The sequence below is a fragment of the Zalophus californianus genome, chromosome 1, assembly GCF_009762305.2.
Source record: "Zalophus californianus isolate mZalCal1 chromosome 1, mZalCal1.pri.v2, whole genome shotgun sequence".
Taxonomy (NCBI): domain Eukaryota; kingdom Metazoa; phylum Chordata; class Mammalia; order Carnivora; family Otariidae; genus Zalophus; species Zalophus californianus.
This window is the reverse complement of record NC_045595.1, coordinates 87,068,663-87,094,403: the sequence shown is the minus strand read 5'-3', so window position 1 is coordinate 87,094,403 and position 25,741 is coordinate 87,068,663. Positions and strand designations below refer to the sequence as shown.

At 42.2% G+C, this 25,741-nt stretch overlaps 1 protein-coding gene across 1 annotated transcript in view; it reads right to left on the bottom strand.

Annotated features, from left to right (window-relative positions):
* Positions 1 to 25,741, bottom strand: part of COL6A5 (collagen type VI alpha 5 chain) — a 157,919-nt gene that overhangs the window by 64,888 nt on the left and 67,290 nt on the right. The window contains 16 exon segments of the mRNA XM_027584713.2: positions 363 to 425; positions 2,297 to 2,350; positions 2,438 to 2,482; positions 2,591 to 2,617; positions 2,962 to 3,033; positions 4,858 to 4,911; positions 6,484 to 6,576; positions 7,159 to 7,301; positions 9,215 to 9,296; positions 9,406 to 9,746; positions 11,474 to 11,825; positions 11,827 to 12,050; positions 21,178 to 21,753; positions 23,774 to 23,995; positions 23,998 to 24,174; positions 24,177 to 24,326. Coding sequence (XP_027440514.2) covers positions 363 to 425; positions 2,297 to 2,350; positions 2,438 to 2,482; positions 2,591 to 2,617; positions 2,962 to 3,033; positions 4,858 to 4,911; positions 6,484 to 6,576; positions 7,159 to 7,301; positions 9,215 to 9,296; positions 9,406 to 9,746; positions 11,474 to 11,825; positions 11,827 to 12,050; positions 21,178 to 21,753; positions 23,774 to 23,995; positions 23,998 to 24,174; positions 24,177 to 24,326 — 2,675 coding nt within the window.

Here is a 25,741-nt window from a genome sequence, read left to right as displayed (position 1 = left end):
AGCCACCCAGGCGCCCGCAATAAGATTCCTTTTTAATCAAGTCTGCAAATATGGAATCTGTAAGATTAGAAGCCCAATAAGCAAAATTATGGAAATTTCTCCCCAAAAGGAACTTGAAAGTCTCAACATAACACTAAGGGTGATTAGGATGGAACATTTCCCAGCTCCAAATTTCCAATATAATCAGCCAAGATCAGATGCACACAGATTTTTTTCCTAAGCAGTTAAGTCTCAGTCAACACCTACTATGCCGACTCCCAAGACAAGCCTTCACCTATAGGTTAATGGGAGACACATGGGAAAGGAGGGAGCAACTTGGAGCAACTACACAATTCAGAGTCAACTAGACCCAAGTAACTTACAGGATCTCCTGGAAAGCCCTTCTCCCCATATCCCCCAGGGGGGCCTCTGGAACCTGGGCTGCCCTGGAAAAAAAAAAAAAATTTCTGAGTTAGCTTGTATGAGGGTTTTATAATGGTGTTAAAATGTCAAGTGTGTGTTTTGGGGGCAAGAAAACCAATCAGATGAAATGATCCATGTTCCTCTCTCCCAGCCAGTTTCCTCAGACTTCTCAAGCAATACTCAGTGCAGTTTTAAGCCTATAGGATTACCTATGGTGAGGCTGAGCAATGGGAAAACTCTCATGATTTAGCATAGCACATCTGACAGAACTTTCTGCAGTAATAGAAATGCTCTATATTTGCATTGTCCAACATGGTAGCCATTAGCCATAGGTAGCTACTGAGCACATGAAATGTGGTTAGGACAACTGAAGAGCAGAATTTTTCATGTTCACTAATTTGAATTTAAATTGTCATATATTAGTAGTAGTGTATTGGACATCGCAGCCGGTCTAGGAACTTCTGACAGTTATAATTAAATTGCCCACTGGAAACCTTCACAGGAATGTTCCACTTGTCACCTCAAACTCAAGTGTTCCCAATTCAGCTTGTCCAAACCAGGGTCCTTGAAGGCATTTTGACTGACTACTCATTTCCTGCGTCTCTGATCACCTACATCTAGAGACCTTATGTCCCAGAGCCAGAACTAGAGTAAGAGAAGCAAGTTACCACAGGGTGCAAAATTTAGGGAGACACTCACACTTTGCATAATTCTGAGAATGAGCACTTTCTTCAATCCTGCGCTCTAGCTGCTCATTCCAGCCCGGGCCCTGCTAGGTTCTTCGTAAGTCTTGTGTCTGTTCTCACCGACGTTGCTTTACTTGAAGCCTTCATCACTTCTCACCTCAATTATTCTAGATCCTCTCATCTTTGCCTTGTATCTATGTATCATATGACACATCCTCCATACTACTGCCAAGTAATATTTCTGACATTCAAATTCAATTGTGGTCCCTGTACTTAAAATCATTCAAAGACTCACAATTGCTTAATGGTTAAGAGCCTAACTCCTCCACATGGCCCACCAGTGCCTTCCCAACCTCTTCCCACCACCTCTAGAGCCTCACCTCCCTCTACCTGAGCTCTAATGCTCAACTTGCAGTGCCCCAAGCCTGCATGTCTTTGCTTGTGCTGTTCCCTCTGTCTGGAATCCCTTCCTCCATGTCTTGCTAATGCCTATCATCTTCAGCTCAGGGACCATTTCTTCTAGGAAGACTTCCTGGACTTGCTCCCTACCCTGCTGAGTTAGGTGCCCTTCTCTAGACTCTCATGTAGCTGCCTACAACATGGCCTCAATCGCATTCTGCACTGTCATTAGCTATTAATATATCTGTCTTTCTACGGCCAGGGATCCTTGAGGACAAGGACAGTGTGGTTCATCTCTGAATCTTTAGCACTTAACTCAGTGCTTGGCACATGCCAGGTATTCAAAATATTGGATAAATAAATGGATCAGAACATAAAAACTGAGCTGCTTGGTACTAAGTAGGGACATATTAATAAGTATTGAAACAAATTTAAGGTAAAAAATGTTTCACTGTGATTTGCTATAGCAAGGTCTCCAAAATAATTCTGTATTTTTCCCTTGCTTTTTATGTTGGGTTTTTTTTTTTTCCTGATGCAATAAAGAGAACATGGAAGCCGCTGACAAGCAAAAACATTCATTTTCAGACTTCTGAGGAATATGCCCATAGAAGAACCTTGCATGCCTCAATTCCTTCTCGCTGGAATTCTTGAAAATTCCCAAACGGGACTGTAGCATCTACTCAGTAGTAACAGAACTTCATTTTGTGGTCAAGTCGGCTGTCAGTGTTTCCCCACTAAGCACTGCTACACAGCAGTTAAGACTGTCTCTCTTACCAAATTCTCCTTCTTTGATGTATTGAAAGTGTTACCTGAGATCCTGGATCACCTTTTTCTCCCTTTTCCCCAGGAAATCCACGAAAGCCCTAAAAGAAGTCAAGGAAAACAAAATTCCCATTTAAAGAGAAATACAACCTCGTGACAATGTTATGGTAACCTGAAAGATGGCTTACCTCTTCCCCATCCAGCCCGTCAATCCCATCCTCTCCTTGCTCTCCCTAAGGGACAATGGAGCACCATCAGGTCAGAGGAGGGCTCTGCCACATGCTTTTTGGGAAACTAATCCCATCGGGAAATCAAATTGGACTGAGAAGACACTACAGTACCTTACGTCCAGAAAATCCTTTGGCTCCCTGTAAAAGATGAAATCTCTCTCACTGACATGTCAAAGACAGACAGCAGGTGGATTCACAGGCTGTTGGAGCAAGAAGGTGTTGCCTCCCTAAAGAAGGTGATTGTGTGTTCCTTTAATTGCTTCTGGCTCTCTAACCACAAAGGGATGATAGATGGATTGAATGAATGCTCTGAACTCATTGAGATTTCTAAGAAGCAGAATTAGTCCACAGGTGAGGACACTGACATGTAACTGGAGAATGGCAAAGGGGGGTGGTGGGAGAGAGAAAAGGAGGGAGGGAAGGAAGAGAGACACAGAGCATGTTGTAGGGAATTCAAAATCACATTTCCAGCAGAGCCTTACCTTTTGACCTTGTTCCCCTGGACATCCAGTAATCCCTTTATCTCCTGGGGGTCCAATTTCTCCTCGTCTTCCCTAAGAAAAAGCAACCAAACAGGTATCCAAAGTGACTCTTTTGCCAGAAGTTGCGAGCAGTTTGTTTGCTTTTTACGACTGAAGCTAGAGCACAGGAGCACTCTGAGCCCCACACAAAGCACAGCCTTCCACAAATGCATTCGTTTAACTCTGGTTTTCCCCTCTATTCAAACGCCTTCCCCGTCAACTTTGGGGGCTTCCTTACAGACCCAAGATCTCACAGAGATGCAGGATGAGCCCAGTTGCTTCACTGTCCTCATTAGGCAGCACAACAAAAGTTTTGGAAGACGCTTCCCCTTCCAGCCACCTTTCAAATACTCCAGTAATACCTGTTGGCCCTGGCACAGTACCCAAGGTCCCAGTGCTGCCCTGGAAAAGCCAGCACTGCTGATGGTACTGAAGCAAGCTGGTCCCAGAGGACCAGAGCTGAGTAGAAGCCATTGATGGGACAGGCCACTACTACAAGAACTCAAGGATGGGAAGTGCTAGTGCTCACAGAAAGGTGAGCACCAGGTAAAAGAGCCCCAAAGTCAGACCATCTACTGGGGGAAGAGTGCTCAAGGTCAATGATGTGTGTGTCTCCCATCAATCCTGTTTCTCCCAGGAAATATTTAAACACAGGTAAATGCTAGAGTAAAATGAATCTCCAGAGAAAAGGAATGTGGGGCTCCTTGAGGGCAGGAACCCCTCACTGTCTCTTTACCCAATTATGTCCCTTGTGCCTGGCTCAGTCAGATCTGGGTGCAGAATGGGTGCTTAGGGTTTGCTGTTGGGATAAATAATTGTTTAGCAATGAGCTTGATTCTTTCCTTCCTGGTAGCGGAGGGGAGAAGGGATTTTCTTTCCTCCTGCTTTGCTTTTTTTATTCTGAAGATTATTCCCAGGAAAACAGGAGGCCTTGCTCATGGCCACATGTTGCTGAGAGATGCTGAAACATTTTGACTTCCTGTTGACTGGACTGTTAGCCAGATGTGGGTCATGGCCAGACAGCCACGCTCAAGGACCTCCATGCTACCTGGGTGGGCTCCAAGACCCCTCTGCAGGTATGTGGTGGGTGGGTTAGAGCATTCCCCTCAGTGGTCATTTTGTAAACTAGGTCAGCACTAGAGCCTTAGAGGAATATATCAGTTTATAGAGCAGGAGACTGAGAGTCAAGAAGTTAAGTGTGTTGCTAAGGTTTCTTGTCTAGGTCAGCCCTTGGCTGCCTGACCAAACCTATGCTTTTAATTATACCTGCCCAGATTTAATTTTATTTTAAATATTGCTGCCCAGACGGAGAGCTAGCTTGATTCTAAGGGGATGGAGATGCAGGCTGGATGCTTCCTGAACTTTCCCCACCACAAACAGAGCCACTCAAGTGTTTCAGTTCCTTCAAATCTATTCTCATAATTCGATTAATGAACCAAAGGAGAGTTCTGGTTTTAGGATCAAAGACTGAGATTAGAAAACCTCTGTGTTGCATGGAACCATGAAGTCATGCCTTTCCATGTACTAAGCACTGAGCTCCAGGTCCAAAGATAGCTTCTCACTAGTATCTAGTCCTACTTTGCCCTGCGTAGGGGAGACAGGACCATGCCCCGCTCCCTGCCACTGATAAAACATACCAGGAAACATGTGGGTGAGCCTGCTCCCTCCTTCCCTGAAAAGTGGATTTGGTGAGTGCTTATGATCCAGACCAAAAAAAAAGGGGGGGGGGAAGCAATCTGCTTTCAAAACCACCAAAACCCCCCATATAAACAAAACCCTTTCTGTAGGAACATAAAGCTGTCCATGCAAAAGAAAATCATTGCTTGTGTTGGGGGTAGGAGGGTCAGAAAAACTTACAGGGTCTCCGTCCTCTCCCCGGTGTCCTCTGCTGCCTTTCAGACCTGGAGAACCCTGGGAGGATAGAGAGAAAATACATTTCAGCAGCTTTCTTCAATCTGAACTTGTGAAATCGTTAGGCATTGTAGACAAGTCCCTCCCTTCAACTTGGTGGCAGCGTCTACAGGGGTGGCTTTGAGTCTGGGAAGAGTCTGACAACCCCTGACTCCTACCAGAGGCTGACCTGCGGAGCCCACTTTGCAGCTCAGGGCGTCGGGGCAGATCCTGTGCCTGAGGGGCTGCATGGTGGGCAGCTGTGGCCCCTACAACTCTTCTAGAAGGCAAATCGATCACATTTCCAGAGATCATTTTATTTCCTTTTGCTTTTCTGAGAGATAAAGGAAGAAAAAGCACTTCTCCCAACAAGGAGGTTACATACATTTCAATTGTGATCACTTCTCCCTCTGCCACGTGTGGTTTAACTGCCTTGTGGCTTATTGGTGGCAAAGGTTTAATCAGAGGTTTGCTTTCCTCACCGTGTAACACAGGTCCTGCCTGTCTGCTTAGTACACCTGGGAGCTGTGCTCTTGGAATGTAACTCTAATACTGACCAGAGCAAAGTGAGGAGAGAGGAAACTGTGCTAAACAAAACATCGTAACTCGGTAAAAAGGCCAAGATCATGTACCCACAAGGATGCACAATGCAGAACTCATGAGCAAGTATTACATTTGCTCTCTTAAAAAAAAAAAAAAAAGACTCCTTTTAATTATGATATCTAAAATGCATTTGAAAAAGCACATAAAATAAATGAAATATAAAGTCACAGCTTAATTATTATAAAGTGAACATCCATGTAGCCACCAGCCAGGCCAAGAAATAGGACATCACTGGCACCCAGATGCAGCCCGCTGCCCTCCCAATGCCAGTCACTCCCACCCCCACCCCACCCCAGGGAGCACACTCCTGGCTTTTATGACAATACTTTCTTGCCTTTTTTATACTTTATTACTGAATTATTCACCCCTAGACATAAGTTAGTTTTGCCTCCTTTCAAACCTTTTATAAATGGAATCATACTCTATGTATGCTTCTGCGTTTTGTTTTGTTTCTTTGTTTTTGCCATTACTGTGTTTGTAAAACTTATTCATGCTGTTATATGTACCTGTAGTTCATTCAGCCTCAGCACCTTAGAGCATTCCATTAATGAAGACACCATGACATATTTATTTAAGCTGTTGTTGTGTAACTGATCTTCTAGAATTCATTTTTAAAGGGCTATTAATCTGCAATGCTTTGCTCTTTTTGAGGTTCAATTTCATTCATGACTGAGGAAATACAACCTTCGCCACTGTTTCTAACACCTCTTGCACTCTTCAAACTGTTTAAAGCAGGTGTGAAAGTATAAATTGCAAAACCAAGGAACGACGTCACAAACGATATGTAAGAAAAATGGGAGTCATTCTTAACGGCAGTATCAAAAGTGAGTCCTTCTGAACTGGCTCCTATACCACAGAAATCGCATGGAATAAATCCCCAAAGCAATTACATCAGCATCAAGTGAAAGCTGCAAAGTGCACTACTTGGCCTCAGTCCCACCCACCAAATCAAGGCACACTGGGTAAAATAGTTTCACAACTGAATGGCACCTTCGTGGCTCGTAGTCCTCGGGATCCATGAGAACCTGGAGGCCCTGAACACTTGCAAAATGTGCAGCAGCAAGTCTTCTCTGCAATGTTTCCCTGGAAAAAGCAACCTTGAGTGAGCAACAATGGTCAGGAACTTCACGGCATAAGAACCGTATTCATATAGATCATAATGCACCACCTACACGGCCATCCTCTCTCTTTGGGGGAGGGGCTGCAGAGGATCAGAGGTGCTCTTTGACTTAATACTGAAGACAGGGCACCGAGCTAGCAACTGAGATGCATCATTCCCTCTCCCAGGAAATGACCTGTCTATAGAAAGGGCACCTGCCACACGGATGGCCGCAGGCTAAGTCTGCACAAGACTAGTTGGCTCCTCCTTGACAGACTCTTGTTTTCTGGGGATTTCTGCAGTATAAACTGCTGGGAGTTTTTCTGTGTGACTAGGGGCTGGTTGTTTTTTTTATTCCCCGTACATTCATTTGGTGAGATGATAAAGGAGGGACGGACACACAAAAATAAAAATACACTGCTCTGGTCTTTCATACTTTTTCATCTACTAAAGATCATGCACTTCATTTAGTGGGGCAAGTAAGGCAGTCTCTAGAAATACTCATCAAAACTCCAATTTCATTCCGATGGCCTTTTGAATAACTGCATTTCTGCTCCACAGCTCACCAGGTACTGTGACAGCATCTTGCCCACTTCTCTCGTGCCAATGGTCAGGTGAGTTCTGTAATCAAATCCCTTTCCAAACTCAAAGCTGGAAAACTCATCGTGGGCAGTCGTGTTTAGGGACACCACCAGCAGAGCATCAAGTCCTAATCAGTAAACATAAGAGATTCAAAACCAAAGGGGTCGCACATGAAAGAGAAGGAAAGCCCATCATATTTCTACTCGATGAGTGATGTTCAGAGAACCAGAAAAGGGAAAAGGAAACATAAGAAGAAGTAGGACTCTTGATGTATGAAGAACCCAACAGGCTTACTTGCTTGTTCAGGCTTCAAACCCGACAGAAAAACACTAGCAGAAAACTGTTTAATGCTTCACCACCAAGTTTTGATTCAATTCTTGGGTATTTGAAAGCAATTTTTAAGAAAGGGCATTGTTCATCTTCAGAGGTTTTCTGAATTTTTCTCGATGTAAATTAATAATCGTTCTCAAAGTCATCTCCATGGCCAAACACCCCTGGGTGCCCAGGCCCTATGAGCCTGAGGAAAGCCCAGGGTGAACACCTGGCCATAGCGAGGACTTCATTCATTCATTCATTCACTCACTCATTAATTCACTCATTAGTCCATTTACTCTACCCAACTTTCATTAAGCAAATCTTGGCTTATTAGAAGCCTATTATGTATTAATCATTATACCAGGGACACAAGATGAATAGGATAGGCACATTCTGTCCAGTCCAATGGAAAAGGTGGACAGCAATCAGATGGCTGCTCCGTAGTGGTAAATGTCCTGAGAGGGAATGGCAGGGTGCTTTGAAAGCCTAAAGGAAAAGCTCCCAGCTTAGCCTTAGAAAGCCGTAGAAAGTTTCTGGGAAGAACTGACATCTACGCTGATCCTGAAGGATGAATGGAAGCTGGTCAAGGCAGAGAACCAGAGACAGAAGGTGGAGAAGAACTGGGGAGGAGCTGAGATGGGGAGAGTTCTAGGTAGAAGAAAAGTGTATGCCAGGAATGGAGGCCTGGGGGACTGAGGTGTGAAGCGTGCTGGAGGAAGAAGGGGGTGGCTCTGTGTGCCTAAGATGCTGTGTGGGGAGTGAGGGAAGGCCAGAGTGGGGAGCGGAGCCAGACCCTGTAAAGAACCAGAGGCTGTACTGAGGAATGTGATGTGCCCAGAACAGTGGGAAAGGAGAATGATACAACCCAGCAATCAAGCAGGAAATTTTGTGGCCTCTAGGGAGGTTGCTTGTGGACATTAAACCCCAGAAGCCAGTGTGAGTCTATACCCAGGAAGTCTCAAATAATGCACCCCATCTGACAATCACTGGAGCCTCATGTCACTGTATAAGACTCTCAACTTCTGCATTTAGCTCCCAGTTCAGTCTGAAACTGACATAGATTGGGGATATATATATATCCTAAGAAGTGTTTTTCAAGATCTGTGTGGCTATCTTTCACATGAATAATCAGAAACAGTAGGGAGTGTCCTAGGTCAGGAGCCCTGGAAGCAGAATCTAAGAGAGGAATTTGTGTGTACGTGGTTTATTGAGGGAGAAAGAGGTGGAGGAAAGGGAGGGGAAAGTTGTAAGCAAGAATGTGTCTCAGTAAAATCTTCAACTTGGTATGATTCATGACGGACTCCGGGTTGTAAACTATATCAGAGTTGACCCGCTTGAGGCATGGGTGCTAGGCTTTTTATCCCTATATCAATTTTTTAATTTTATTTATTTATTTATTTATTTATTTTTATTTTATCCCCTTCCATTTCCAGGTGGGACGTGGTATAAACCCACCCCCACTCCAAGGTAATGGTTCAGGTCAGTCAAGGACACATGACTGTAGAAGGGCACAGGTATAAGTACCTAGCCATGGCATTTGTGGCATTTGGGAGATGAGTGTACAGGCTGGTCAACAGGGTTTGGGGAGGCGTCAACAGGGTTTGGGGAGGCATCAACAGCATCTGCTACCAGTGGCCAGACAGACCCCAAGATCTACAACACCTGAGTAAGAAGGGACTTGTTAGCATATTCTATGCTTCACCACTTAAATTTGCAACTCAGTACCTGCTTCTCTGAGCCTGGTCGATTGATCTTCAAGCATTATCTCGCTTTCACCCCCAAGACCATCTGAAAAGATGAGTAGCACCTAGAGGAAGAGAAAAGCAGAGGATGAAATGATGTGAAAATGAAATATATAATTGGGGAGGAAGAAATGAAAGAATGTGGAGATGAGAGATTGAATGTGATATGAGTACCTGTCCTTGGGATTTAGATCTATCCTTAAATGTATCCCCCAGCGACTGCAGGAACTGTGCATTCAGATGAGTTGGGCCATTGACAGTGACTTGCAGCAGGCTGTCAAATATTGCTTTCTGGTAGATTTGGAACTTGGCAGGGAATTCTTGGTCATTGTTCACCTTGAAGGCCACATTCACTTGCACCTCTGTGCCTGCTCCACAGCTGACCCTCCTGATGGAGGTGATGTCCTCTAAGATGCCTGGGAGGTAGGATTTCAGCCGGGGGTGGCCATGGAACAGCGGCTGCCCCAGCAGGTGAGTGGAAATGTCAAACCCGACCACTATGTCCATAAAGCAATCTGGAGACCAAGGGAAATGAGGCCAGATTAATAAGTAGACAGGAGCAAGGAAGAGCTGACCAGGCAGAAAAAAGAAGAGCAGTCATGGCATGGCCCAGGGCTGGAGGGTCCCTAGTATCCAGTGTTCAAGAAGGAAGATAATGGCTGCTTGATCAGCACAGGTATTTCCTCTCTCCTCTTTCAAATATTTCAAGTTCCAATAGCTATTTCAAGCTCCAATCATGGTTTAGCCTCATTTTCAGTGGCTGGCTGTGTGTGTGAATGTGTGTGCATGTGCGCACATGCCTATTTTCTTCTTTTAATGATGACATATTATGATTCATATAATCATAACATATTAAATATTTGAAATATCCTTAAAGATTATTTAATCCAGAGGTCACAAACACAAATGGCTATGAAGGCCAGGTGGATAATGTAAAGGAGTTAGAGGGACAGGGAGCAAGCAAAGAGAATGAATGGAGAACAACAACCCATCTGTTCACTGCTCAACTCCCACTGAGAGTAGCCATGCGGGAGAAGGGGCCCAGTGTGGTCAGATTGCCTGATTTTTCCAAGGAAAGCCTGAAATCTTCTATTTTTCATGTGAAACATTCAGTTTGTAAAAGCTGTCAACTAATTTTAACAATTTGTCAACAGCAGACAGGACCAACACAACTCAGCTGCAAGTCGCCATTTGATCACTTCTGACCCAGCCCAGTTGCTCATTTTACACGTGAGGAAATCATGATTCCTGGAGGTTGCTGCTACTGCACCAGAGCAAGAACCCTGGCTTTCGGATTCCGGTGCCAGAGCCTTTTCCACCACTGTAATCTGCTTCCGGCCGAGCATCCCAAATGGGGTGTAGAAGATCTGGAGAGCTTGGAAAGACCAACCCATTTTGTGAAAGAAGTGGTTTCAGCCATAACTCTAGGAACAGAAGCACGCCAAGGAATTTCTGCATGTTGTACAGATTCCACAAAATGTTATATCCTGAGGTACTCTCCTCTCAACTCCTAGCCCAAATGTACAGAACCTGAGTCCTACACAGTGACTCTCAGCTGGAGTGAATTTTGGCCTCACCATCAGATGGCTCATTGTTATCCCTTCATTTCCTTCCCTCCCTGCCCTCTTGACTCACTTACCTTACCCTCCTGGCCTTTGCAGCCATTGGTGTTTGTGACCTCTGGGAATCAAATAATCACTAAGGACAAATTCAAATCTTTACTGTATTATGATTATACAAATGCCATCATTAAAAGAAGAAGAAAATATGCCCACACATAGGCTCAAACAGACAAACACACAGACACACACACAGGAACACCAAGTCCCTTACAAGATGGTTTAAAAAACTTAGTAAAGCTGCCAACCAGCCAGTGTCTGTTTTACTTACTTCCCACTGGACACAAGGCATTATTCTCGGCCTGCCCACAAGTGGAGGGAGCAGAAATAGGAGACTGACTCTCAGTGGTAAGAGGGGCACAAAGGCTGGCTTGCAGTGAGGGGACAGGGCTGACCAGAGGACACAACCCAGGACTTCCTCCAGCCTCTGTACCCTTTTCCTCATCTCTGAGCAAGGCTGGCTGATCCCAAGCTTCCTGGAAACAGAGGAGAGGTCTATTCTCGCTGCATCCTATTCGAAAAAATGTGTTCAACTAGAGCCAGCCCCCAGGATACCTTGGGAAATGAAGCCCAGGAAGGTGGCAATTAAATCAAAAACAAAAAAGACCAAGGGGAGCACTTACTGGTTTTCCCGCAGCTCTGGCAGATTTCACGAACCATTCTTTTTTTTCACATCCACATTCATTAATTTATTAAGTCTTGGAGGGTGATTATTTTTTCAGAATTTCCTGTTATCGGCAGAAGTTGCTCCTTATGAACATCCCCTATGCCCCAAACCAGGACACAAATTCCGAGGTTTCTCAGGATTTTCACTTTATCTGCCACATCATAGGGGGGATCCCTGGGTGTGATAACAACCAAAGTTTGAGGGACACCAGCATTTCTTCTCCCACCAGAAGACGGATCGAACATGACTTTCACTTTTTTAAGGGCCTGGTCAATTCGCGGAAACCCCTTGCTCTTGGTGATGGTTTGGAATTTGAGTCTTCAACTCTGGTATAGTCAGAGAGTTTTTCAACTCGATAATTTTTTGGAAGCCACTCCCAAATTGAGCCAACCCGATTTTTATTCTCTGGTTCTGAATGTTAAAATTATCAATTAAGTCTGACACGAAAGTTGTCATGGTAACAAACTGTGAGTGGGAGACCATGTCAGAGCCATCACAAAAGAAAACCACATCGGCTTCTTGAAGGTCACACCCTGCAATTTGGAAAAACAAAACAATTATTTTCCTCATGAATTATTCTAAATTTTCCCCTTCCTCGAATTCTTCAATTGCTTTACTAAATCCCCACATTAGTAGCAAATTGAGATAAGTTAACAGAAGAGAGAATCACCGATTGGCCCTCAAGGAGAAATAGTGTGAAGGAGAAAGATAATAGACTTTGTTCCAAATTTTAATATTTATGTGATCCATTTGAAAAGACATTGAAAGTTGCTTAGAGAAAGAAGTTTGAATAGTTTGAATATGTTCATTAAAAACTAATTGCAATCATTAATAAAGTTATGGCTTCTTGTTGGATGAAAAAAAAAAGTAATTGCAAAAGCTAGAAATCCCTTTGACACACCCCAAATTGGAAGGTTCACCCAAGTCAAGGTAATGGTACCCCTGTACTATGGTTAGTATTCCTGTTACTATTAATACTACCATTTGTGTTGAGAATTACCATTTTAAAAATGTTTTTGGCATACAATAACTTAATATTCATGACCATATTATGAGGAATTAATCTAATTTTATAGATACAGAAATGGAATTCAGAGGTTAAGTAACTTGCCTAAGAATACACATTGCTATACAGTGGAGCGGGTGCCTGGACTGCCTCATTCTTTTTATCTTTAAATCCAGTATTTTTTTCTACTGCAGTTTTTTATAATATCATAATCCAAATATTAAAATGTAATGGGAGGAGGGCGGAGCAAGATGGCAGAGAAGTAGGAGACCTGGATTTCGTCTGGTCTCAGGAATTCAGCTGAATAGGGATCAAACCATTCTGAACACCTACAAACTCAACAGGAGATTGAAGAAAAGAATAGCAAAAACTCTCTGAACAGAAAAGCGACCACTTTCTGGAAGCAGGGACCCAACAAGTGGCAGATCTGGGAAGACTCCCCTTCCTCCCCCGGGAGGAGCGGCATGGGAGTGCACCACAGGGATCTGCTGGGTTTGGAGACTCCACACCAAGTTGGGTGCCAGAGATAGAAACGCTCAGTCACAGGCTGGGTGAGCACGGAGTGCGGCCAGAGACTGGGGAGATGGGAGTGATTGACTGCTTTTCTTTGGGGGCGCACTGAGGAGTGGGGCCCCAAGTTCTCAGATCCTCTGGGGTGGAGATTAGGAGGCCGCCATTTTCACTCTCATCCTCCAAAGCTGTACGGAAAGCTTGCAGGGAAAAAAACTCCTGAGAGCAAACCCGAGCAGATTACTTAGCCCGGACCCAGCAAGGTTGGGGCAATTCCACCTCCAGCAAAGACATTTGGGAACCATGGCAATAGGCCCCTCCCCCAGAAGATCAGCAAGAACTGCCAGCCAAGACCAAGTTTACCAATCAATGAGAACGGCAGAACTCCAGCGCTAGGATAATACTGCACATAGAATTCATGGCTTTTTTACCATGATTCTTTAGTCTTTCAAAGTTAATTTTTTTAGCTTTCTTTTTTTTTCTTATTCTAATTTAAAAAATTGTTTTTGAATTTTTCTTTTTCCCTTTTTCAACCAACATCTTATCAATCCCTTTTTTAAAAAACATTTTTATTTTTCATTTTTAGAGTCATATTCTATCCCTTCATAGTAGTTACCCTTATTTTTGGCATATATATATATAACTTGTTCTCTCTTTAAATTTTGAGATACAGTTTCTTCTAACAGATCAAAATATACCCTAAATCTCTAGTGTATGGCTTTGTTCTAGTCTCCTGCCTGATCACATTCTCTCCCCTTTTTTTTACTTTTTTTTTAAATCCTCTTCTTTCTGTTTTCAAACAACTTCTTACCAATTCCTTTTATAAAATTTTTTTATAATTTTCATTTTACAGTCATATTCCATCCCTTCGTTGTATCAACCCTTATTTTTGTACATATATAAGTTTTTCTTTCTTTAAAATTTTGGAGGCACTTTCTTCTAACAGACAAAAAGACACCCAAAATCTAGTGTGTGGCACTGATCTATGCACCAGCCTGATCATATTTGATCATATTCTGTTTTTTTTATTCTGTTTTTGTTTGCTTTTATCTTTATCTTTTTTTTCCTTTTTCTTTTTTCTTTCTTTCCCTTTCTTGTCGCCTGGTTTCAGGTCTTCTCTGATTTGTTTAGAGTATATTTTCTGGGGACGTTGTTGCCCTGTTAGCATTTTGTTCTCTCATTCACCTATTCTCCTCTGGACAAATAGACAAGATGGAAAAAATCACCTCAACAAAAAGAACAAGAGGTAGTACTGTCTGCCAGGAACCTACTCAATACATTAGTACGATGTCGGACCTAGAGTACAGAATCATGATTTTAAAGATACAAGCTGGCTTGAAAAAAGCATGGAAGTTATTAGAGAAACGCTTTCTGGAAAATAAAAGAACTAAAATCTAACCAAGTCAAAATCAAAAAGGCTATTAATGAGGTGCAATCAAAAATGGGGACACTAAGTGCTAGGATAAATGAGGCAGAAGAGAGAATCAGCAATATAGAAGACCAAATGATGGAAAATAAAGAGGCTGAGAAAAAGAGAGATAAATAACTACTAGATCCCGAGGGCAGAATTCAAGAGATAAGCAATACCATAAGACAAAACAACATTAGAATAATTGGGATCCCAGAAGAAGAAAGAGAGGGGCAGAAGGTATATTGGAGCAAATTATAGCAGAGAACTTCCCTAATTTGGGGAAGGAAACAGGCATCAAAATCCAGGAGACACAGAGAACCCCTCTCAAAATCAATAAAAATAGTCAACATCCCGACATCTAATAGTAAAACTTACGAATCTCAGAGACAAAGAGAAAATCCTGAAAGCAGCTCGGGAGAATAGATCTGTAACCTACAATGGTAGAAACATTAGATTGGCAACAGACGTATCCACAGAGACCTGGCAGGCCAGAAAGGACTGGCATGATATCTTCAGAGCACTAAACAAGAAAAATATGCAGCCAAGAATACTACAGCCAGCTAGGCTGTCATTGAAAATAGAAGGAGAGGTAAAAAGCTTCCAGGACAAACAAAAACTAAAGGAATTTGCAAACACAAAACAGCCCTCCAAGAAATATAGAAAGAGGTCCTCTAAGCAAAGAGAGAGCCTAAAAGCAACATAGACCAGAAAGGAACACAGACGATATGCAGCAACAGTCACCTTACCGGTAATACAATGGAACTAAATTCATATCTTTCAATAGTTTACCCTGAATATAAATGGGCTAAATGCCCCAATCAAAAGACACAGGCTATCAGAGTGGATTAGAAAACAAGACCCATCGATATGCTGTCTGCAAGAGACTCATTTTAGACCCAAAGACACCCCCAGATTGAAAGTGAGGGGGTGGAAAACTATTTACCATGCTAATGGACACCAAAAGAAAGCTGGGGTGGCAATCCTTATATCAGACAAATTAGATTTTAAACCAAAGACTGTAATAAGAGATGAGGAAGGACACTATATCCTACTTAAAGGGTCTATCCAACAAGAAGATCTAACAATTGTAAATATCTATGCCCCTAACATTGGAGCAGCCAATTAGATAAGCCAATTAATAACAAAAGCAAAGGATCACATTGACAACAATACAATAATAGTGGGGGACTTTAACACCCCCCTCACTGAAATGGACAGATCATCTAAGCAAAAGATCAACAAGGAAATAAAGACTTTAAATGACACACTGGACCAAATGGACTTTACAGACATATTCAGAACATTCCATCCCAAAGCAACAGAATACACATTCTTCTCTAGTGCCCATGGAACATTCTCCAGAATTGATCACATCCTAGGTCATATATCAGGTCTCAACCGGTACCAAAACATTGGGATTATTCCCTGTGTATTTTCAGACCACAGTGCTTTGAAACTAGAACTCAATCACAAGAGGAAAGTCGGAAAGAACTCAAATACATGAGGCTAAAGAGCATCCTACTAAAGAATGAATGGGTCAACCAGGAAATTAAAGAAGACTTAAAAAAAATTCATGGAAACCAATGAAAATGAAAACACAACTGTCCAAAATCTTTGGGATGCAGCAAAGGCAGTCCTAAGAGGAAAGTATATAGCAATACAAGCCTTTCTCAAGAAACAAGAAAGGTCTCAAATATACAACCTAACCCTACACCTAAAGGAGCTAGAGAAAAAACAGCAAATAAAGCCTAAACCCAGCAGGAGAAGAGAAATCATAAAGATCAGAGCAGAAATCAATGAACTAGAAACCAAAAGAACAGTAGAACAGATCAACAAAACTAGGAGCTGGTTCTTTGAAAGAATTAACAAGATTGATAAACCCCTGGCCAGACTTATCAAAAAGAAAAGAGAAATGACCCAAATCAACAAAATCATGAATGAAAGAGGAGAGATCACAACCAACACCAAAGAAATACAAACAATTCTAAGAACATATTATGAGCAACTCTATGCCAGCATATTAGACAACCTGGAAGAAATGGGTACATTCCTAGAGATGTATCAACTGCCAAAACTGAACCAGGAAGAAGTAGAAAACCTGAACAGACCATAACCACTAAGCAAATGGAAGCAGTCAACAAAAATCTCCCAACAAACAAAAGCCCAGGGGCCAGATGGCTTCCCAGGGGAATTCTACCAAACATTTAAAGAAGAATTAATACCTATTTTTCTGAAACTGTTCCAAAAAATAGAAATGGAAGGAAACTTCCAAACTCATTTTTATGAGGCCACCATTACCTTGATCCCCAAACCAGACAAAGACCCATCAAAAAGGAGAATTACAGACCAATATCCTTGATGAACATGGATGCAAAAATTCTCACCAAAATACTAGCCGATAGGATCCAACATTAAAAGGATTATTCACCATGACCAAGTGGGATTTATCCCTGGGCTGCAAGGTTGGCTCAACATCCCCAAATCAGTCAACGTGATACAAGACATTAACAAAAGAAAGAACAAGAATCATATGATCTTCTCAATAGATGCAGAAAAAGCATTTGACAAAGGACAGCATCCTTTCTTGATCAAAACTCTTCAGAGTATAGGGATGGAGGGTACCTACCTCAATATCATAAAAGCCATCTATGAAAAACCTACAGCGAATATCATTCTCAATGGGGAAAAACTGAGAGCTTTCCCCCTAAGGTTAGGAATGCGGCAGGGATGTCCTCCATCACCACTGCTATTCAACATAGTACTAGAAGTCCTAGCCACAGCAATCAGACAGCAAAAAGAAATCAAAGGCATCCAAATCGGCAAAGAAGAAGTCAAACTCTCACTCTTTGCAGATGATATGATACTTTATGTGGAAAACCCAAAAGACTCCACCCCAAAACTGCTAGAACTCATACAGGAATTCAGTAAAGTGGCAGGATATAAAGTCAATGCCCAGAAATCAGTGGCATTCCTATCCACCAACAACAAGACAGAAGAGAGAGAAATTAAGGATTTGATCCCATTTACAATTGCAGCCAAAACCGTAAGATACCTAGGAATAAATCTAACCAAAGAGGCAAAGGATCTGTACTCAGAAAACTATAAAATACTCATGAAAGAAATTGAGGAAAACAAAGAAATGGAAAAACGTTCCATGCTCATGGATTAGAAGAACAAATATTGTGACGATGTCAATGATAACTAGATCAATCTACACACATTCAATGCAATCCCCATCAAAATACCATCCACTTTTTTCAAAGAAATGGAACAAATAATTCTAAAATTTGTATGGAACCAGAAAAGACCCCAAATAGCCAGAGGAATGTTGTAAAAGAAAAGCAAAGCTAGCGGCATCACAATTCCGGACTTCCAGCTCTATTACAAAGCTGTCATCATCAAGACAGTATGGTACTGGCACAAAAACAGACACATAGATCAATGGAACAGAATAGAGAACCCAGAAATGCACCCTCAACTCTATGGTCAACTCATCTTTGACAAAGCAGGAAAGAAGGTCCAATGGGAAAAAGACAGTCTCTTCAACAAATGGTGTTGGGAAAATTGGACAGCCAACATGCAGAAGAATGAAACTGGACCATTTCCTTACACCACACACAAAAATAGACTCCAAATGGTTGAAAGACCTAAATGTGAGACAGGAGTCCATCAAAATCCTAAAGGAGACCACAGACAGCAACCTCTTCGACCTCAGCCGCAGCAACTTCTTCCTAGAAACATCGCCAAAGGCAAGGGAAGCCAGGGCAAAAATGAAGCATTGGGATTTCATCAAGATAAAAAGCTTTCGCACATCAAAAGAAACAGTCCACAAAACCAAAATACAACTGACAGAATGGGAGAAGATATTTGCAAATGACATATCAGATAAAGGGCTAGTATCAAAATCTATAAAGATCTTATGAAACTCAACGCCCAAAATACAAATAATCCAATCAAGAAATGGGCAGAAGATATGAACAGACATTTTTCCAAAGAAGACATCCAAATGGCCAACAGACACATCGAAAAGTGCTCAACATTGCTCGGCATCAGGGAAATCCAAATTTAAACCTCAATGAGATACCACCTCACACCAGTCAGAATGGCTAAAATTAACAAGTCAGGAAACGACAGATGTTGGCGGGGATGCAGAGAAAGGGGAACCCTCCTACACTGTTGTTGGGAATGCAAGCTGGTGCAACCACTCTGGAAAATAGTATGGAGGTTCCTCAAAAAGCTGTAAATAGAGCTACCATACGATCCAGCAAGTGCACTACTCGGTATTTACCCCAAAGATACAAATGTAGGCACCCGAAGGGGTATGTGCACCCCAATGTTTATAGCAGCAATGTCCACAATAGCCAGACTGTAGAAAGAGCCAAGATGCCCATCGACAGATGAATGGATAAAGAAGAAGTGGTATATATATATATACAATGCAATATTATGCAGCCATCAAAAGGAATGAGATCTTGACATTTGCAATGATGTGGATGGAACTGGAGGGTGTTATGCTGAGTGAAATAAGTCAATCAGAGAAAGACATGTATCATATGATCTCACTGATATGAGGAATTCTTAATCTCAGGAAAGAAACTGAGGGTTGCTGGAGTGGGGGTGGGGTGGGAGGGCTGGGGTGGCTGGGTGATAGACATTGGGGAGGGTATGTGCTATGGTGAGCACTGTGAATTGTGCAAGACTGTTGAATCACAGATCTGTACCTCTGAAACAAATAATGCAATATATGTTAAGAAAAAAAAAGGGAAGAAGATAGGAGGGGAAGAATGGGGGGGGAACTGGAGGGGGAGACGAACCATGAAAGACGATAGACTCTGAAAAACAAACTGAGGGTTCTAGAGGGGAGGAGGGTAGGAAGGTGGGTTAGCCTGGTGATGGGTATTAAAGAGGGCACGTTCTGCATGGAGCACTGGGTTTTATGCACAAACAATGAATCATGGAACACTACAGCAAAAACTAATGATGTAATGTATGGTGATTAACATAATAAAAATTTTAAAGAAAAAGAATGTAATGGGACAAGTGCTAATGGCTAGTGAACAGGGCAAAGGGTCATCTCCCTGAAATCCAATGTGAAATGTCCCATAACCCAGGGATAATATTCTACCCTCAGTTCAATCAAATGCAGTGGCTGAGACAGGGGCAGCACTAAAGCGATTACTAAAGACAATTGAGACAAAAGAATGCCAGCTGCCACACAGTTCTTTCTAAGGGTAGTCTGGTAGACACAAAGACGACTGCCCAGATAGATCTTCGAGGAAGGATTTCCTGCCCAGCTGCGGGAGTGTGGTCAACAGAGGGCCTCTGGCTGTCAGCTCCTTCAGGGTCAGCCTCACTGCAGAGAGAAGTCTTGCAAAAGACCATGCCCTTCCCAGGGCAGCCCACATCTGGGGACTAAGTGGGAAGGGGACATAACCACCCCAGTCATCTTAGTCTGATGCTGGACAACACCAATGGGCAATACACGCTCCAGAGCTCTTTGCCAGGTTTGGAGCTTTGTCAAGCATGCCTCACTGTGCAACTTCTTCTGCCCATCCTACTTTCCCACTGTCCTTCACAAGGTGTGGATCCCTAATAAACACCATGCATCCTAGACTCTGCCTCAGTATCTGCCTCCAAAGGGTAGGCATGGGAGATGAGAATAGAACAGACTCCATCTTTGTAGGAAAAGACTATAGTCCTGGTGGTGTACTAGATTTGGTGGGGACCCAATGATAAACAGGAGGCCAAGCCTGCCCAAGGAAGTCAGTTTTGTGACAGATAAAGATAAAGAAATAGCAAATATGTGTTCAGTGCTACCACCAGGATAAATAGAAGGTGCAGAATCTGGGAGACACCCTGGGATCACTGTCAGGTATTGGGTCAGGAAACTGGCAAATAAACGTTGAAACATGACAAACTAGACGTAGTGAGGGAATATGGCCTGGTGTGTTCATCGTGGATAGAATGCTGTGTACAAAGCTACAGAGGTATTTCAGATTGACAGGAGAGACTGTGAAGTGGGGAGCAGAAACAGATGAGGTTGGCGATGTGGGCAAGACTAGATGGAACTCAGGAATTCAGAAATTGTAAACTGTAAGCAGAGCAGTGAATAGTCCAGTGTGTGTTAGGAATATCACTCAGTGTTCAGAATGGAATGGAAGGTGGCACGACTAAGGGCAAGGAGACCAAATTTCAGGGTGGAAGTCTGGGGGCAGGCTAGAACAGGCAGAATTGAGAAGGTCCTGCTGCCTTGGGAAAAGTCACAATTTTTTTTAAAGATAATACCATCATCTAGTATCTGAAACCAAGGAGATGAATTCGTTGCTCACTTTGAGCTCAAGTGGCAAATCTTACACTTTCCTCAAGTGTGATACCTGCAGCCTACCCTACCCAGTGGTATCTCATGGAATCAGCTTAGGTCCCTTCCCTCCCTGTTCCTACCCACCAGCCTCCACTACTCCATATTGAACTCCCATATCCTTCTGTCTGTATTAGTGGCTCTTATCTAGAAAAGCACATTAGACTACTTCAACTTCCTATGGCCCTAGAGAATGCCTATAATCCCATTTAGACAGCCCTAGATCTTTGAGGACAAAAGTCTCTCTGTCAAATCATGCAACCCTGAGTCTGGCCTGCAACTGGTGCTCAGTGGTTGCACTGAGACCATTAATGGAATGGCACAAGAGGTTCTGAAATGGGGTAAGGTGAATATGATCTGAAAATCACAACTTACACTCATGTGCATTGCTACACATTTTTTCTTGTAGAGGCGGGTAAATATCTTTCAGTTTGTTGAAATTATCTACATGGAATGTATTGTTTTTACTCCCTGCCATAGCCTCAAGTTCAAGTTGGTCGGCCTGTCCTACACCCACTGCGTAGATATCAATGCCTTTGTTTCTTAATTTCAGTGCTGTCTCATTGAGCAGATTTCGGTCATGGGACACCCCATCGGTGATGATGATCAGCATCTGCTTCACATTTTGATGGATGCGGCTGCCATATTCCTCCGTGAACATTATGTTTGTGTAATCAAGGGCCCTGGCAGTAAAGGTATTCCCTCCGGTGTTCCTGCGCCTCCTCAGGTGCTCAATGACTGCGGATCTGTTTGAATATTTCCTAAGGTGGAAAAGAACCTCAGGATAGTCCGAGTATTTGAGAGCTCCAATCCGAACTCGGTCGCTGCCAACATCTGCTTTCTTCACCAAATGGATAGTTAGATCCGTCATGCTTTCTTGCTCTTGTGTGTTTATGCTGCCTGAATGATCCAGCACAAACACAATGTCCAACACTTTAATATTTTTACAATCTGAAAGAAGAAGAAAGCAGGCATCACAATCTTTCTCCAGTGTATTCTACACAGACAGCTGAGAAGGGAGAAAAAACTAACCCCTGCCATGAACCTACTATGTGCCAGACACTGCGTCTCACTTGTTAGAGGCGGCTGCTGCCATTTCACAGAGTAAGAAACTGAGGCTCAGTGATGTACATCTTGCCCAGACCATGATTCTGCAGACATTGTACTTGACAGTGACTCTGCAATGGGTGATTCTTAAGCCACACCACTCTGTCCTGCTATATCTCATTAGGACATGTGATGTGTTTTGCTAGGCAGACTTTCAACTGAACGGAAACATCAGAAGGTAGTTCAGTATCAATATAATGGTGAGATATGACTGATGTTTGCCAAACTGGCCCGCACTTTTAAAGAGCACAGAGGCTTTCTGTATCAGCTGGGATTTTTGTCCTGCTCCCTCTGGCTGCAGCTGTCTTTTCAGCTTCTTCTAGACAAACTGTCCCATGTGCACCACGCCTCTTTGCATTCATTTGTGCTCCTTCCCCTCACCTCCTGAATTAGAACCCAGAAAGGCCCCAGGTAGGGAGAGCTAAGGCCCTATCACTTCCCCGCAGCCCCAAGATCTCCTCTTCATTGGAAGTCAAGGGAGTACTCTGGACAGGTCTCCAAAGGGTGGGGTTTCTCTCCCCTCTTTCCCTTCCCTCTTCCCCATGTAACTTAACCATATGCCTTCCACAATTTCACTTTCTCCATTTTCTACCCGCATATGGTAACTCCAATCCTTATTTCTGGCAATGAGGTCTCAAATTCTCAAGTCTAAGATGCTATGGATGAGCCCATACTATATCCATAGGAACCTGGGGCAATGACATGACTTGATGTTTATGAGTCAATTTGATGTGTGAGTCAGCTGAAATTTCATCTTATGCTCCACAAACGTTGTTTATCAAAATGAAGAAATACCAGGAAGACCTCCATGGATTTCGAAGGTGGGGATGTGGTCTTAAGGCCAACCTGTCTTAGAATGTCTCAACATTACCAAGAGTTTGAGGATCATTGCCATTTAGACTAAGCTGTTATGAGAGAAATTGCAGTGCCACTGCCTAAAACTCAGAGTTTACACTAAGACATTTTGTTTGTTAACTTTGTGAAAATTTCTCACACAGAATTCTGAATAATATAGTCCAAGGGAAGTCTCTATGCTGCCAGGGGAACAACACACAACAAATTTACCAACACTTCAGTGTTTTCTCTTCGTTGTATCCAAAACACAGATAACGGTCCGTGGTAGGTTTAAAAGCACAGGTGTTTTTTAGTCTTATGTGTGGATTTATGGCAAGTTCTTATCCAAGAACCATTAAAGTTGATGGACTCAAACTAAAGATTCGCTTGACACAACCTGAAAAGCACTACAGTTTGTGTGAGATAAAAATGATGATCCTGAGCAATCATTTTTAAAAAGTAACAAATTAAAATTTTCCAAAGGGATAGATACACAAACAGGCAAATGTAAAATGCCTCACTGATAGAGGCGGAGAAAAATAAGGTGAAGGAATGAAAATACACACTATATCTTTAAATAAAGAGGATTTTTGGGGGGAGGATATGCTTAGGATATTGGATTTGATTTAACTAAAAGGAAGATGAATTTGTATTTCTAGTTATTTACTATTTGACAATGATTACAGGTAGGCAAGAAACAATTCTGGGGAATCATTTGGGATCAAAATTTTCTTCTGGAAAATCTAGGTATGCAGGTAGTGAAGAGTTTTAAGTTCAATGGAAAATTCTGAGAACTTTTTGGAATAGATTTGAAGTCTCCACAGCCAGACTGCTCTGTTGCCAAACTGGCTGACAAGATTGTTAAACTGGAATATCGCTGGAGGTCACAGGTGTTCTAATACAACATAAATAAGACCAAAACTTAACACCAAAGTCCAGATAGAGTCTAAGCCCATGGTACAACCCACTGTTCACCCTATGAAGTCAACAGCTAACATCCAGCGTCCTGAAGGATAACAGTGTCACTTACCATGGAGAGCACATACACGAAAAATGAGTTTGCTTTCTATTGTCTTTAGATCATCAAAGTTCTCAACGTGGAAGACCAGGTTGCCATCCCCACTGATCTCCTCCAGCTGCGTCCTATTGGCACCAAACACCCCCACAGAGAAGATGACCACACCTTTGTCCCGAAGAGCTTTAGCAGGCTCTCTCACAGGATCTTGTGCTTCTCCATCCGTGATGAGGATAAGAACTTTTTGACCATAACACGGCCCCCCTTGGCAGGGGGGAAGTATTGATTTACAGAAGTTAGTGCATTTCCGGTCAAAGTGTTTTTGTTGATGAGAGACATTCTGTCTATTGAATCAGAAATTTCGTTTTGTGTAAAGTATTTATTAAGCTGGAATTCTTCCTGAGTTTTATCACTGACTGAATGACACCAATATGAGTTCTGTCTGGACCAATCTGAATCTTAGCTAATAGGTTTTTCATGAAGGTTTTCATTTTTCCAAAATTTTCATGTCCTATACTGCCAGAACTGTCCACCAGAAACATGATGTCAGCCTTCATGTCTTCACATCCTGCATGTTGTCAAAAAGACCAGAAATGAGGCAGGTTGACATGATTTTCAGAATATAGAGAAACAATAAGACAGAAATAAATGCATTAGTCAGAAAACATCAGAAATTAACTCAAGCACCTGCTACTGCATTTGAAAATTTTATCTGCTGCTGTAGTAGAGTCCTGCTGACTACAACCCTGAATCAGAAATCCACCGAATCCAAGAAGTTTTAAAGAGGAAATGCAACTCCAAAGCATATATTCATTTATGCATCGTTCATTTATCTGTAATTCATTTATTCATAATTCTTGAGGTGTATGAAATGCCAAGTATCAGGTTATGTGTTAAAGGATGCAATGATGATCAAAAAAAAGGAATCCGAGAAAAAGCAATCAGTTCCCTACACTCATGGGACTAATATTCAGGGTTTTATATACAATGTAGAAACACAAAATTCTAAGCAATCTCTATATGCCATTATTTTCTTGGATAATTTAAAGTGATTTGATAAACATTATAAATCAATATTAAAAATTGGGATGAGAAACTTTATTACTAGAGATAATAAGTGCATTAGTAAGCACATATCCATTCAGCATGGACTATTCCTTTATTTATATATAAAATTTGTAGATATGCTACTGACTGGAAATGGACATATTTTTGTATACATATATATGTGTATGTACATGGATGTACACATCGAAGACCAATTTCTATAAGCCATAGAAAAAATCCAGTGTTACTAATTCATTGTACAGGTATGTGTGAGTACATCTATCTATCTCTTTCTATATAATATGTAAATATATTGTCATTAGCAGGTATCTCCTTAGTTTTATCTCTTTGGCCTACCTGCTGTCACTGCCATTCTCTTAGCGGTCCTTCCCTCAACACTCACAGAGTCTATCCCATACTATTTGAAAATAAACAATTAGCATTAGTCAAAGAAGAATAAAACAATGCTTATTATTTTTTAATAATTTATGTAAGGCCCACCAAGGAACATTAAAACCACCATTTAAGATCCAAGCTGCCTGGGGCCATCTTGAAAGTCATCAATAGAGAGGTCACTAAGTATCTTTGTGGCCTTGGCAAGGCCCCACGGCTGTGAAGTGTGGAAGCCTCCCTTCCATGAAACATATGGAAAGGAGTAGACTTTTACATGTGGTTTAGTATTCACAAGGTCTACCTCCTTATATCTGTTTGTGACAAGACTGCTTCCCCTCCTCTAATATCCGGTCTCCCATCCCTCCATGTCAATGTAGTTTCAACTAGACAGATGACTGCCCAGGAAAAGACCATATTTCCTAGCCTTCCTTGAAGCTACACATGGGCCTGTGACTAAGTTTTGGTCAATAGATATGAGCAGAAGTGACTTGCCCACTTCTGGATCTTAACATTAAAACAATTGAGTGTAGTGGGCTCATATGG